This window comes from Vipera ursinii (assembly GCF_947247035.1).
Source record: "Vipera ursinii genome assembly, chromosome: 15".
Lineage (NCBI taxonomy): Eukaryota > Metazoa > Chordata > Lepidosauria > Squamata > Viperidae > Vipera > Vipera ursinii.
The window spans coordinates 5,408,190-5,424,440 of record NC_139528.1 but is presented as its reverse complement, the minus strand read 5'-3'; the positions used below and the strand labels follow the sequence as shown (position 1 = coordinate 5,424,440).

At 47.6% G+C, this 16,251-nt stretch overlaps 1 protein-coding gene across 1 annotated transcript in view; it reads right to left on the bottom strand.

Moving 5' to 3' along the window:
- The window catches only part of SPTBN2 (spectrin beta, non-erythrocytic 2), a 66,812-nt gene that overhangs the window by 16,908 nt on the left and 33,653 nt on the right, over positions 1-16,251 (bottom strand). The window contains 7 exon segments of the mRNA XM_083374334.1: positions 2-101; positions 3,273-3,536; positions 5,252-5,398; positions 7,402-7,492; positions 9,180-9,382; positions 10,485-11,241; positions 12,981-13,118. Coding sequence (XP_083230460.1) covers positions 2-101; positions 3,273-3,536; positions 5,252-5,398; positions 7,402-7,492; positions 9,180-9,382; positions 10,485-11,241; positions 12,981-13,118 — 1,700 coding nt within the window.

Sequence of the window (16,251 nt, the reverse complement as noted above, 5' to 3'; positions counted from 1 at the left end):
TCCACTTCCACCGTGTTGGAATCCTCCTGGCTGAGGGCCAACGCCTGAGCCTTCAGCCCTTCCACTTCTTTCTCCCGCACGTCCATCTGGTTCTCCAGCAACTGGAGGCGAGAAGGAAAGCAAACGGTCAAGGAGCTCTCCCCACTCACCCACAAGGGCACGCTTAAAAAATAAAAACCTCTTTTTTCTTACAATAGCAATAATTCCACATGGGGCTTGCCCAGAAAGAAGATCTGACAATTTCTGTTGGTTCAGAATGCAGCAGCCCAAACAGTTTTGCACAAGCCTAGAGAGTTGCATGTGTGCCACCTCGATTGTGGGAGCCGGACTGGCTGCCAATCTGCTTCCAGGTACATTTTAAGGTGCTGGTTATCACCTGAAGGCTGCATTGCTTCTGGAAATCGGATGTTCCCCTGGGTAACAGTGTTGTCGCTGGCAAGTCTATTAAAGCCCCACGTTGCTTGGGACCAGGCTATTTGAAGGACCGCCTATGTCAGTGGTGGCGAACCTATGGCACGCATGCCAGAGGGGGGGCACTCAGAGCCCTCTCTGTGGGCACGCGCGCCTTGCTCTTTGGCTAGGTTTTCGCAGGAAAAAGCCATTTCTCAAACCCCTTCCTAGCCAAAACAAGCCTCCAAAGCCAGCGTGCTGTTTTCAGGTTTGAATTATATCGAATCTGACATCAGAAACAGACTTAACAGACGACCTGAGTGCTGCATGTGTTACTCTCAAACTTACAAAGTATAAGCCAAGGCTAGACAAATTATCAGCGTGCATACAACAGCAAAAATCACATCAATTGTTCAAAAGCATGCCAAAGGCAAACTTTTACCTTTCAGTAAAAAGTTGTTTGTATCATTGAAAGCTTTGTTATTGTGTTTTTCTTTTAAGACAAAAGATGTTAATGTATGAGTTGTTTTTCCCCCCTTAAACTAAAGCCTCAGTATTCAGATTAAATTGCCCTGTTGGCACTTTGCGATAAATAAGTGGGTTTTGGGTTGCGGTTTGGGCACTCAGTCTCTAAAAAATTCGCCATCACTGGCCTGTGTTCTATTGCATCCATCCAGCCCATCAGGATAGGAAGGCAGGGGATATTGTGGGTTTATTTATTAGAATATATATCTGGATGGGACCATGAAACGGGGTTTTCTTAGTGGTGGCCCCTTCTCTATGGAACATCATCCCCCCCCGGCCCTCTGAGGTATGATTGGCCTTCATCCTGTTGCCTTTCCCAAAGCCCTAAAAACATGGTTTTGTCAGCATGGAGACCATGAACGTATTGTACTTGGGTTTTTAATCAGAGTTATAGGGGTTTTAGATTTTAATTAAGGAAAATTTAATCTATTTTAATTGCTATTAATTTTTGTATTGTAATGTTGTTTTAATTGCCTTGTGAACCACCCTGGGTCTTACGGGAGAAGGGCAGTATATAAGTTTAATAAATATATGAATATATATATATGAACGGAGATGGAACCAATCAAAGGGCTGGTTAATTTCCTGGGTTTTATGGGTGAACTTTGGTTTAAGACCCCAGTGTCACCTACGTGGAACTTGGGCAAGTATATAAGTTTGTTTAAGACTAGATATATAAAATTTAATAAATTCAAGAACTTGGTATGTTGGGTGGGCAAGAGCTGATTGAATGAAAGGGGTAATTTTGTTTCTTTTTTTTTCTAAAAGCTACTCCCACCGAGATGATTTTCTTGGAGTGCCAATATTGGCACCAAGGCGAGCCCTCTATATACTGTTTAAAAAACTGGTTTAAAAATATTTATTGAGTAAGGGAAGTGGATTTACTAGAACAAATGTAAAACAAGCTAAAAACAAACACAAACAAATCAGCAGATTGGGGGGGCATTTTTTAACAGATAAAACGTTCAGTTTTATTTACTCTGCTTTGGTTTAAGCCAAAACGAACAGTTGATTACACAACCCATGATCTATTCTAGGGCAATGTGTAAACTCTCTGGCTTACAACCCACAGCCTTATTATGCACAAAGGCCAGGGCTATTGTCAGGGCAACGTTCGTGTTTTGTTGCGGAGATGTGATTGGTACAATGTGGAACACTTTCCAATCTTCTAGGTCAACAAATCATTACTGCCAAGAAAACAAGTGTTGGTAATACTTCAAGGTTTGGTGCAGAGGGTTTGTTTTTTCCCCAGCCCAGGCACTGAATCGAGCTCCTTCTGCAAAGGAGCTATTGAGATGTATCTCCAGGAAAAGATTCGCACTCTCCAAAACGAGATTCTCCTAGTATACTATTTCAGACAGATCTTTTCTTGAAAATCTCCAGCGATGGAGCACTCACAACCTGGAATAGGGCATCCAGTTTTGGTGGCCACAATGTAAAAAAGATGTCGAGACTCTGGAAAGGGTGCAGAGAAGAGCAGCAAAGATGATCAGGGGACTGGAGGCTAAAAACGTATAAGGAACGGATGCTGGAATTGGGTAGGTCTAGTTTAATGAAGAGGACGAAGGGGGACAGGATAGCCGTGTTCCAGTATCTCAGGGGCTGCCCCAAAGAAGAGGGAGTCAAGCTCTTCTCCAAAGCGCCCGAAGGGAGGACAAGAAGCAACGGATGGAAACTCATCAAGGAGAGAAGCAGCCTGGAACTAAGGAGAAACTTCCTAACAGTGAGGGTTAACCAGTGGAAGAGCTTGCCTCCAGAAGTTGTGGTTACTGCGCCACTGGAGGTCTAAGAAGAGATTGGACAGCCGCTTGTCTAAAATGGTGTAGGGCTTCCTGCCTCAGCAAGGGGGTTGGACTAGAAGACCTGCAAGGTCCCTTCCAACTCTGTTAATTCTGTTATTCAGAAGGTCATGGAGAGCTATATCTCCCGTATAGATTACTGCAATGCTCTCTACATGGGGCTGCCCTTGAAGACCACCCGAAGGCTTCAGCTGGTGCAGAATGCGGCACCAGGGGAAGAGCCTTCTCAGTGGGAGCGCCAGCCCTGTGGAACCAGCTCCCCCCTGAGCTTCGGATGACCCAAGATCTCCGGTCCTTTCGCCGCGGCCTCAAAACACTCCTTTTCCACCTGGCTGACCTGGACTGACAGGCATTTTAATTATGTTTACAATTTTTAACTCTAACCTTAATTTAGTTTAATTTTTTAATTTTAATTTATTGTACAGAGATCTTTAATTTTGTTGTTGTTAGCCGCCCTGAGTCCTTCGGGAGATAGGGCGGGATATAAGTCCCATTAATAAATAAATAAATATCGACCCCATCGTGTCCTTGCCACGATGCAAAATATCACTCATTTACCTGCTGTTTCTTGAGCAAAATGTTGACGCTGGTCAGGTCCTTGCCATAGTCGTCAGAGTGTAGCTGAGCCTGTAGGCCGCTGAGCCAAGCCTCCAGGGCCGAACAGCTCTGGGTGAAGAGCTCAGCCCGGTTGGCATCAAAGAGGCACCGAGCCTTGCTCTGGGTGCTGGATTCCAATTCTTCCCAGAGTTTCCGAAGGTCATCCAGCTTGGCTCTCACCACGGGCTGCAGTTCGGGCTTCTCTGAGGCCAGCTGCTCACCTTCCTGCCAAAAGGGAAGAGATGGGAGGAGACAAGATTTCAGAAATGTCTTCTAAGAATGTACACGAGGAGGTACGTTGGTTACAACCGAGGCGGACGTCCCTCGGATAGATGGCTCTGAATTTAGGGAATCGCTTCAGGGAAAACAAGGGTTAAAATTAAGCTGGGACTCCAAATGTTTCCTCTAAAATAGGGGAGAAAAATCCGAGTCCCCTGTACTGCCTTGAACAATAGCTGTTTTGGTACAGCCCGGGGAGACCTCACTGATTTCAGAATCGGGTTTTTTGTTTTTTTTTTTGCTATTCTAAAGAGTGAAATGCAGTCTTCAACTTGTGACCGCCACTGGGGACCAGAACTTCTCACGCTAAGCAATGCGGCTGTTAAGTGAGTTTTGCCTGATTTTTACAACCTTGTTAGTCATTCAGGGAATCACACTGGTCATTAGGCAAACCATTCAGTCATTAAGCGAATCTGGCTAGCCACACTGACTTTCTGTTTCAGAGGTACACCCCGGAAGATCACAAAGGGCAACCGTGTTACCCTGGGATGCTGCAACCGTTGCAATACATGGTGGTTGCCAAGAACCCAATTCTGATCATTTGACAGAGGGGTGCTGCGATGGCCGTAAGTGTGAGGACCAACTGTTAGGTCATTTGTTTTGAGTGCTGTCCTAACTGTTAAAACAAGCTGAGAATACTGGCATGTTAACTTGGTAGCGTAAACCCTAAAACAGTTTCAGAGAAAAATAGCTTCCAACTTTGCCAAGAAAATCTCAAACAGCACCTCGAGTCCTGCCCAGATGCAGGATAGGACCTAGCCAGTTTCACACCATTGCCTGTTTGCTGACACCATCCTCCTGCACAAAATGGCTAATTCTGCAAACTCCTCCCCCCGATACTGCTTTAAGGGCCAGAGTATCTCATCTACACTCCAAGGTTAGAGCAGAGATGACTGAAGAGAGAGAACACATTCCCTGTCATAATGTGCTTTGAACTTTTCCCTTAAGGAAATTAAAACACCATTATGACATTTATCACGCAATTCCCATCAGGTGGGGAAGAAGGAAATGCCTCTGAGCGTACGTGGCATGCTCTTGTCTCGCTGCTGAAGGAACCTCTGCTGCCTGACATTGGCTGACTGGGCTTGCAAGGTGTGCGGTGGATCTGACGGCTGCCCTATCAGGAAACTAACCCTCTGGCACGTGCAGAGTATGTTTTGCGTAGACGTATGGGCGAGACGCGGTGGCTCAGTGGGTTAGGACGCTGAGCTTGTCGATCAGAAGGTCGGCAGTTTGGCGGGTCGAATCCCGAGTGCCGCATAACAGAGTGAGCGCCTGTTACTCGTCCCAGCTTCTGCCCACCTAGCAGTTCGAAAGCACGTAAAAAAGCAAGTAGAAAAATAGGGACCACTACAGTGGGAAGGTAACAGCGTTCCGTGCGCCTTTGGCGTCCAGTCATACTGGCCACATGACCACGGAGACGTCCTCGGACAAACGCTGGCTCTTTGGCTATGAAACGGAGATGAGCACCGGCCCCTAGAGTCAGAAATGACTAGCACGCATGTGCGGGGGAACCTTTACCTTTTTATGGGCGAGACAAAACGATGCAATCTCAACAGGACCTAATTTCCAATGCTTGGAAGGAAAGGAAGGGTGAGCTAAAGAAGAAAGAAAGGCAAGCCAAGCCAAGTGCAACGGACGTCGTCCATATTTAAGCCCACCTTTTGGATCTTCTCAAGCCAGCCCTTGTTGGAGGCCAACTCCGCCATGAAAGCCTGGTGCTTCTGCCACTTGGTGTGGAGGTTTCGGGCTTCGTCGTAGGACATGTCCTGAGCTGAGAGCATCTTCTCATTGATCCACAGGGTGAGCTGGAGGAGAGACAGAGCAATGGGTTCAAGCATCAACTTAACCTGGGAAAGGCAGATTCCAAATTTAGGACTGGAGACTCTCCCCCTTAAAGGAGAATATTTGCAGCTCAGGGTTGAAAGGAATTATTATATGTTATTGTTGTTAGCCGCCCTGAGTCCTTCGGGAGATAGGGCGGGATATAAATCCCATTAATAAATAAATAAAATAAATTTAATAATTTAATTTAATTTAATTTAATAATTTGATTTCTATACCGCCCTTCTCCCGAAGGACTCAGGGTGGTGAACAGGGCAATACACAATAAAAAATCGAATATAAAAATTAAAAAACCATTAAACATCATGCCCATAAAATCAATACATATTAAAATTAAAACTAGTTTTAAAAACCCAACCCCATCCCGTCAGACCAGGCCAGCTTGTTCGAAAAAGAATGTTTTAAGATCGCGCCGGAAGGAGCGAAGGTCGGGGGCCGTCCGGAGCTCAACCGGTAAGCGGTTCCAGAGGTCTTGGCACTCTCTGAGCTTGGCTGTTTTCTTGCAGACGTTTTTTTACCCAAGGTAGGTACGTCTGGCTAATAAAATGTCTGCAAGAAAACAACCAAGCTCAGAGCACGCCAAAGACCCCTAATCTCCCCCTCTTTTCACATCCTGACTGTGGGGAGTAGTTGAGGGATACAGAAACCCGAAACAATCTTCAAACTGACAGAAGGAGCTATGATGAATTCTGATGAATCTTCGTATGTAGGAAAAGGTGGAAGAGACAGAGTCAGAAAGAGGAAAGGCGGCGAGGTTGTGGTGCAGGAATACAAGCTAATTTGAGGGCCAATCCACATGGAGCTCCGTTTCCATCTGTCCCGTTTGCCATCGTTCGCTCCGTAGAGACTAAAATGGATGTTCTGAAACTTGAGCTAGCCACAAACAAGGAGTGCATATTGGAGGTGGTGGCCCTTTTGAGAGCTGCATGCAATGAAATTTTATTTTGATGTAGGCCAATTGGTGTACATTCAAAGTGACAATAAATTATTATTATTATTATTATTATTATTATTATTATTATTATTATTATTATTATTATTATAATATTATTATTATATTATTAGTATTATTATTAGTATTAGTATTATTGCTGTTGTTTGTTGTTGTTTTGTTGTTGTTATTTTATTATTATCATCATCATCATCATCAATAATAATAATAATATTGGTCAGCCAGATGTTCAGACTAGATTTGGCATTTTTGTCTGCCTATCGAGTCCTTACCAAGGACCTGGGATTGGCAGATGTGGATGTTGGATGGTATTACAGATCCCGTCGCAGGATGGAAGCAGTTCCTAATAAGGCTGCCTTTTGCAATTGACTGATGGCGCATTTGTCAATGCCGATGATGGTGTTCAAGTGGTGCTCCAGTTGTTTTGGGATTGCCCCCAAGGGGCCTATTACTATTGGTACCACCCTGGCTTGCCTTTGCGACAGTCTTTCTATTTCTATGTTTTTGTATTTTGTTATCTTGTTATCTTCTCCAGTTCTTTCTATTATTGACATTGTAATAATGCCGCTTGGGGGGGTGTGTGCAAGCCCTAATAAACAGGCATATACATAGAATGAAGGCTACTGCTAAGCTTGTAAGCCGCCCTGAGTCTTCGGAGAAGGGCGGGATATAAATGGAATTTAAAAAAAATAAAAAAAATGTTGTTGTTGTTGTTGTCTGCCACTGTGTTTTTCAGCTGCTAACCGCAGAGATGACCGTAGAGATGCTGCCAGGGTTGCAAGTACGAGGGTCATTTGTAAGTCACTCTTTGTCAGTGCCAGTGTGACTTCGAGTGGCTGCTAAATGAACGCCTGCAAGTTGACGGCTACCTGTATGCAGAAGCTGGATTATAGCTTCCATCTTCCTTTCAACCAAAACCTTGTGCCATCTATTAGATGATGTCCCCCATCATCTAAGAGATTTGCCTCCCAGCTACTCCCACAGCCCTGAACCGAAGGATTGAACCGTGCTCACCTCTTGACAATCTTGCAGGAAATGTTGAAGGACTCTGTTGTCCCGAAGCCGGGCCAGGAGATCTTGGGCTGCTTCTTGATTTGTCCTGTGTCTGAAAGCACATAGGATGGAGAAGAAGCAGAAAGGAAGAGACAGGCGTGAGTTAATCGCATGTCCTCCCTTGAGGATAATCCCAACTGAGCAGCATCGCTTGCAAGATAATGGAGAACGCCTGATTAATATTTGAAGAGATTTGATTCTGTTGCACTTACTTCCTCAACCTTGCAGTCTGGGTATTCAAGGGGGTTGCAGTCCTAACGCATCTGAGAATTACAGCAGTTTTTCTCGAGACCCTTTCAATTCCCCACGCTGGCTGGGGAATTCTGGGAGTTGAAGTCCGCAAGTCATAAAAGGGCCTAGTTTGAAAAGCCCTGCTCTAGAGCCAGGGGTAGGCAACCTTGGCTCTTTTATGACTTGCCGACTTCAGTACCCAGAATTCCTGAACCAGCCATGCTGGCTCAAGAATTCTGGGAGCTGAAGTCCGCAAGTCATAAAAGAGCCAAGGTTGCCTACCCCTGGCTCTAGATTCTCATCTGCCCATGGAACAGCAGATGGAAGCTGTAGCCAAGAGAATCTGAAGCTGATATAGGAGATGCAAGCGTTCCTAGAGCAGAAAGTGCAGGCTTGTCATCCATACCGTCATGGGTGGATGAATGTAATGAGGTCTACACAGGGTTATCTTGAAAATACAAAATGTACACGTAGTCCTTGACTTACAACCACAATCGGAACCAGAATTTCTGTTGTTAGGTAAGACAAGTCCTTAAATGCGTCACACCTGATTTTATTAATTTTTTTTTGCCACGGTTGTGAAGAAAATCACTGCAGTTGTTATGTAAACCATGCAGTCGTTAAGTGAATCTGACTTCCCCACTGACTTTGCTTGTCGGAAGCTGACTGGGAAGATTTGCCAATTGAGTTGGGGGTGGGGGCACGAAGGGAGGCTCAGCCAATCTCAATGTATACATGGTTGTACTTTGACAATAAAGGTTCATTCGAATCACGTGACTCGGGACCCGACGACTGCGGTAAATACATTCCAATCGACAAGTGCCCAAGTTCTGATCACGTGACCATGGAGACGCTGCAACAATCATTAAGTGTGATGAGTAGTCTTCAAGTCACTTTTTTCAGTGCCCTTGTAACTCTGGTCACTAAACAAATGGCTGGAAATTGAGGACTGCTCTCCGTAATGTCTTGCTCGCTCGCCAAATGTACTCAATGTTGCAGAACCCCCCCCCTCCAGCCCTCCATTTATGAGCGCTTGGATCTGACCAAGCCCCTTTAATAAAATCACACAGGCTGGGGAGCTCCAATAGCCCTAATCAAAAGAAATCTTGTTCCATGTAAAATGGGGCGAGGGGGGGGAGGAGAACAACGTGCAGGGATTTTAGGGTGTTTTAAACCATTCCTGTCGGCCGATCACATTTTTATCCTTCGCTTCCTCTGAGCAGCTTAGGGCAACGTGGGTGGCTCTCCTTCAAACTTTATCCTGGCAATTATCCTACAAGGCAGATTAGCCTGAATAACTGGCTCACCATGCACAGCTGAGTGGAGATTTGACTGCAGCGTCTCGTGTTTCCTTTTCATAGTGCTAGGAAATCACATTCTCTTCCTGGGTTAATCTTAAATTCCCTGGCAAGAGAACCTAGGGACGCAAAACAACCTCCTTCTCATACTTGTGTTCCCTGGCCTGGAATTACATTTTTTTTTTCTCCACCAACGGCCTTCCTGCTCACCGACTGTCGATAGAATTGACCTTCTCCTGGATCTTCTCAGAGTGCAGACTGTCTTCCATAATGAGTTTCCGCCCAGAGTCAACCAGGCCTTTGATCTTCTCTCCGTTGGCTTCCATGGTGGTCATGAAATCTTCGTGTTTCTTAATGGCAGCCTCAGCAGCCTGGAGAGAGCTGGGCATGCTGGTGTGAGTCAGTACGTATTCCTGTGAGGGAGAGAGGAAAGAAGGGAGGAAGGCAAAAAGAAAAGTTATGATTTAGCGTAGGAAGAGAACATGGCAAAAGAGAAATAAACGTCTGCACGCCATCCACATAACTATGTACAAGGTTTTGACGAGGGGACGGCAGTGGCCTCGTAACCGGTTGTCCAGTTCAGCTATCCAGGCGATCGCCTCTGGTGTTGCTTCGTGCAGGTCTTCTAGGGAGCCAGAGAACGTACGTTGCGCCCAATCTTGTACAACATGTGCAGTAGTTTAACAGAATTTAATATTTACATATTTAAGAGAAATAGAGGGAGAGAGGGAGGGAGGGAGGGAGGCAGAGAAGAAGGAAGGAAGGAAGGAAGGAAGGAAGGAAGGAAGGAAGGAAGGAAGGAAGGAAGGAAGGAAGGAAGGGAGGGAGGGAGGGAGGGAGGAAGAGAGAAATAGAAGGAGGGAAAAGAGGGAGTGAGGGAAGGAAGGAAAGAAGGAAGAAAGGAAGGAAGGAGAAAGGGAGGAAGGCAGAGAGAAATAGAAGGAGGGAAAAGAGGGAGGGGGAGGGAGGGAAGGAAGGAAGGAAGGAAGGAAGGAAGGAGAAAGGGAAGGAGGGAGGAAGGCAGAGAGAAATAGAAGGAGGGAAAAGAGGGAGGGAGGGAAGGAAGGAAGGAAGGAAGGAAGGAGAAAGGGAAGGAGGGAGGAAGGCAGAGAGAAATAGAAGGAGGGAAAAGAGGGAGGGAGGGAGGGAAGGAAGGAAGGAAGGAGAAAGGGAGGAAGGAAGGAAGGCAGAGAGAAATAGAAGGAGGGAAAAGACGGAGTGAGGGAAGGAAGGAAGGAAGGAAGGAAGGAAGGAAGGAAGGAAGGAAGGAGAAAGGGAAGGAGGGAGGAAGGCAGAGAGAAATAGAAGGAGGGAAAAGAGGGAGGGAGGGAAGGAAGGAAGGAAAAGAGAAGGATGGAGAGAGAGAGGGAGGGAAATAAAGAGAGGGAAGGAAAGTCACAAGAAAAAACCACAACACAAACAAACAATTGGTCCCGTGAAGTAGCTAAACAGAAGTTCAGCCTCTAACTACAAGCCCCCCCCCCCCAAAAAAAAACACACCTATCTCTGCTTTACCTGGTTGCTGAGCACTCCTTCCACTTGCTTGGTGTCCCTCAGGAAGATCTGGAAGCCATAAGCCCGTGAGAGCAGCTGGTGCCGGTTCTCCCACATCTGCCCGAGTTCATTCCAGCCCGTATCCAGGGCCTGAAGGCGCTGCTGAAGGAACATGTGCTGGGCATCGGTGTGGCCTTGCGTCACCTCTTCCCCCATGGTCCGCAGTCGCTGGTAGTCGCCCTTGTAATGTTCCACCTCGTTCCGGATGGTCTCGTGTTGGCTCAGCAGCTGCTCTGCCTCTGGCAGGGTAGCCGGGACGTCCTCGGAGGCAATGGCGGTCTGGGTGCGCAAGAGCCACGCCTGGAAGTCATCCAGGTCGCGCAAGAAGCCCTGGAGCTTGCTGGCTTCTCCCAGGGACTCCTCCCGACGGCGCATGGTTCCCCGCAGCTCGTCCCAAGTCCCGTCAATTTCGGCGAGTCGGCTGGAGATGGCAGCGGCTTGCTCTGGGTGCTGGGCGGCCAGCCGGTCTGCCTCTTCGTGCAAGTCCGTGACTTTGCCCTGGATGGCCTCCAGGTCCCGCTCCATGCCAGCCAGCTTGCGCTGCAGAGCCATCACCCCGGCCAGGTCGTTGCCCAGACCTTGAGTCGATTCGATCACCTTGGTTTTCTCCCGCATCCAGGCCTTGGTTTCGTTGCACTCCAAGAAGTAGTTCTGGATGCTGAGGGCCGAGGTCAAAGCTTCCTTCTTTTGGCTCGCCAAGGACTGGAACTGCTGCCACCTGGGAACAGGAAAGGAGATGAGTCCTAAGAAAAAGCCCCGGGGGTGGGGGTGGGGTGGGGGCTGGCTGGCTGGCTGAGGAATTCTGGGAGTTGAAGTCCACCCGTCTTGGGTGTTCCCCAATCTTCTGAGGCTCATTTGAAACTTGAACAAGCAGGTGGTGGGCCCTCTCACAAATGGGCAGCCACGATGGATGCCCAGATATGAAAAATATTTTATTTTATTTTTATTTTATTTTAATCCCATTTATATCCTGCCCTTCTCCGAAGACTCAGGGCGGCTTACAATTTAAGCACAAACCAATGTGCTTAGCAATAGCCTTCATTCTATGTATATGCCTGCTTATTAGGGCTTTCAGCCCCCCCCCCCAAGCGGCATTATTACAAAGTCAGCTTATTGCCCCCAACAATCTGGGTCCTCATTTTACCGACCTCGGAAGGATGGAAGGCTGAGTCAACCTTGAGCCTGGTGGGACTCGAACCTGCACTAATTGCAGGCAGCTGGTGTTATTTAAGGAGGCATTAGCCCACTGCTCCACCAAGGCTCCTGTCTGACACGTAAATAAGTAACAATGCCCACATCACATCTTTTACCCTTCAGGGTGTACTAACAGAAGAGAGAAACAACTGGGAACGCTCCCACCGACTAGTAGCGTATCAACCGAGAGCAAACCCCACTCCCTTCTAGCACCGATGATGTTACCTAGTTGGGTCATGAAACGTCTGCAAGAAAACAGCCAAGCTCAGAGAGCACCGAGGACCCCACAGTCCTTCCTCCTTCTCCTCCTCCTCCTCCTCCTCCTCCACCACCACCACCATCACTACTAGACAACCTCATCTCCTTCTAGCACTGATGTTGTTACCTAGTTGGGTCATGAAACATCTGCAGGAAAACAACCCCGCTCAGAGAGCATCGAGGACCCCACAGTTAACTCCTGAGCCACAAATATTCTCCTCTAGTGGTACAGTCTTAGAAGTCCCAATGTATTTCTAATCGTCTCCTTTGATTGGGTAGAGGATTCAAGCCCCACCCTACCCCACCCCAGGCCACAAACAGCTACTGGTCCACGGCCTGTTAGGAACCTGTCTGCGCAAGCAAGGGAAGCTTCATCTGCACATGCACCAGATCTAGAGGGCACATAAAACCATCCCCGCCCCCTTCCCCCGCCGCCACTCCGTGGAAAAACTGTTTTCCCCCAAAAGATTAGGGGGCCACTGGTGTGGAGAAGAAACCCCTAACCCTTTCTAATACGGAGGATGTTGCCTAGTTAGGTCACGAAACATCTGCAAGAAAACCGCTGAGCTCAGAGAGCACCGAGGTCCCCACTCTTGAGGGTGGGGTTTTTTGTTTTTTTTTAACAGTCGTCTCTTATTTTCATTTATTTATTTATTTTTCCTGAGCAGAAGAACAGGCAGTTTCGGCCTCCCCACTCAAAGTTTCTAATTTTTTCTGAGAATGCCTCAGGGATCCACCAGCCAGCAAGTTGGCAGGTTGGTTTTTTGGGGGGGTAGGTGGGTGGGGGAAATCGCTGAAAGCTGCTGCTCTGCTTTACAACATGCCAGCTTCCCCTTCCATCTCTTTTAATTAAAACCCTGGAGAAGGGCTTTAAGGCAGGTGGAGCAAAGCGTTAGAAGCTTTTGGCTCCCTTTGAAGTTTTGCAGTCGTGGATTTTTGTCGGCGAGCTCCTCTCTCCCCGCCGGCTGCTCTCCATCCCCTTCTCTTGTACCTCTGGGCACTTACCGACTATTCAGCCGCTCCTGGGTGGCTTGAATGCTTGCCTTGTTTCTGTGATCGGCGCCCAAAAGCTGGCTTGCAATCTCATTCACTGCCGCGATGCGAGAGGCCAGGTTATTCATTTCTGGCTCCAGGGTTTCAAACCTGAGTCACCGAGGAATCAAAGGAGAAGAGAAGCGTGAGAAGGAGTCTGCAGCCTTCCGGCCTTCTAGCCCTACCTCACCAGCCTCGCTATCTTTCAACCGCAGTTAGGTCCTCCAATTACAACCGCTCATTTAGCGACCGCTGGGTGTCGCTAAGCGGCACTACAGAAAGGGACTTACAAGTATAGTCGAGGCCGTGGTCTTCCCAGTTGCAATGTATGGCTGTGAAAGTTGGACCGTAAGAAAGGCTGAGCGCCAAAGAATGGAGGCCTTTGAACTACGGTGCTGGAGAAGACTCCTGTGAGTCCCTTAGACTGCAAGGCGATCAAACCGGTCAGTCCTAGAGGAGATCCACCCTGACTGCTCTTTAGAAGGCCAGATCCTGAAGTGGAAACTCAAATACTTTGGCCACCTAATGAGAAGGAAGGACTCCCTGGAGAAGAGCCTCATGCTGGGAAAGATGGAGGGCAATAGAAGAAGAAGGGGACGACAGAATGAGGTGGCTGGAGGGAGTCACTGAAGCAGGAGGCGTGAGCCTAAATCGACTCCAAAAGATGGTGGAGGACAGGAAGGCCTGGAGGAACATTGTCCATGGGGTTGCGATGGGTCGGACATGACTTCGCAGCTAACAACAACAGTCCTCAAATTACAACCGCTCATTTGGCGACCGCTGGGTGTCACTAAACGGCACTACAGAAAGGGACTTACAACCAGCACTCGCGCTTACAAACCGCTGCAGCATCCCCACCTGATCAAAATGGGGGCGCTTGGCAACCAGCATGTATTTAGGATGGCTGCGGAGTCCTGGAGTCACGCGATCCCCGTTGGTGACTTTCCCAGCCAGCTTCTAACAAGCAAGGTCAATGGGGAAAAAGCTAGAGTCACTCAATGACGTGTTTCACTTAACAACGGCAGAGATGAAGCTTAACCATGGCGGGGGGGTGGGAGGGGGGCAAGGACGTAAAATTAAGTGTGACTCATTGAACAGCCACTTTGCTTAACAGTGGAAATCCTGCTCCCAAATGTGGTCGTAAGTCAGGGACTCCCTGGACAGCTAACCAACGGAGAGGATCATTTTAGCTTTTCATGATTTAAAAATGGCGGTGACAAATAAGACAGTGGGAATAGCCAACAGCAAGGCACCTGCTTTCCTTGCCGCAGAATATAAAATCTGTGAATTAATACTTCCCTAAGGGTTTGGCACCAATCCCTGGCGCGCTGAACAACATGTAGGGACACTTGGTTCCTGAACTCCCAGATACGAATAGGATCTTCTTCCCATTTTATTTTCAATTTCTCCGCTTGGGTTTATTGATTTATTTTTTTAAGCCGGGCCTGCGTTAGTCAGAAGCCCAACGCCAAGCGAGGTGGCAATCTATCCACCGATCTTTGTGAACCCAGAATGCTTAGCTTTCTTAGCAGCACTCTGGGAAAAATAACGCGGCGGAGGGCTGAAGTTTAAATAAGCGTTTAATTCTGGGCAACACAGATTTTGCATTCTACGCTGAAGGGAAAAATAGAGACGGGGACAGGAAGAGAGTTTAAAAAGGAATGTCTGCCCAAACTTTGTTACTTTACGGAAGAGAGTAGCAAAGTAACCTTAAGGGGTAGAACCCACTCAAAACTGGCAGAAGACTAGCTTTCCTGTCCTAATTCGTCTTGCTACGGTAGCGCTGGACTACCGTTATGTAAACAGGCTGGTCACCCTAAAAGAGAAAATCTACATTTCATTTAATAGCAAAGGATCAAGATCATCCTCTCCTTGGCTTCCTCATATATACTGAGGAAGGTTGGTCTACTGGTTAAGGCACAAAGTTGGAAACCAGGAGACTGGGAGTACACGTCCGGCCTCGGCTATGAAAATCAGCCCCTCTCTCTCAGCCCATAAGGCTGTTTACTCACCTGTTACTCATAGGGTTGTTATTCTGGGGGAAATAGGGCGGAAGGAGGTACATTAGATGCCTTTGCAGCCTGAAGGCCGTCTTGGAAATAAAGCATCGCTCTCCTTTCTGAAGGATTCAAGCGTCCCCCCCCAAAAACGCTTAAGAAGGATCCTGTCTCTCCAATCTAGAAGGCAACTTGTGATCCCAGATCCGCATGCAAACCTCTGTCTTATTTTATAAACGTTAAAGAGATCTTTCCAGCTAGGATGACTGAAAACAGATGGCCCTGCTTCTTCCTGCCTTTGGAATGTGAGGAAACGGATGGAAACTATGCTTTAAGAACCGCTAAAGTAGGCATATCATAATTAAGGGGGAAAAGGTAAGAAAGAGTGAGTTTGGTCTAGTGCAGGGGTCGGCAACCTCGGCTCTTTTATGACTCGTGGACTTCAACTCCCAGAATTCCTGAGCCAGCTACGCTGGCTCAGGAATTCTGGGAGTTGAAGTCCACGAGTCATAAAAGAGCCGAGGTTGCCGACCCCTGGTCTAGTGGTTAAGGCAGCAGCTAGAAACGAGGAGATAGTAAGTTTTAGTCCCACCTTTGGCATAAAAGCCAGCTGGGTGACTTTGGGCCAATCACTAGGAGATGGTGAGTTCTAGTCCCACCTTAGGTATCAAAGCCGCCTGGTTGACTTTGGGCCACTCACTAGGAGACGGTGAGTTCTAGTCTCACTTTAGGAATAAAAGCCAACCTGGTGACTTTGGGCCAATCACTAGGAGACGGTGAGTTCTAGTCTCACCTTAGGAATAAAAGCCACCTGGCTGAGTTTGGGCCACTCACTAGGAGACGGTGAGTTCTAGTCCCATCTTAGGTATCAAAGCCGCCTGGCTGACTTTGGGCCACTCACTAGGAGACGGTGAGTTCTAGTCTCACCTTAGGTATGAAAGCCAACCTGGTGACTTTGGGCCACTCACTAGGAGACAGTGAGTTCTAGTCTCACCTTAGGAATAAAAGCCAACCTGGTGACTTTGGGCCAATCAATATCAAAGCCGCCTGGCTGACTTTGGGCCACTCACTAGGAGACGGTGAGTTTTAGTCTCACCTTAGGTATGAAAGCCGCCTGGCTGACTTTGGGCCAATCAATAGGAGACGGTGAGTTCTAATTCCACTTTAGGACTACCTGGGTGACTGAGCCAGTCGCTCATTCTCAGCCCAATCTACTTGACAATCTATTTTCCTTGTGAGGAAAATAA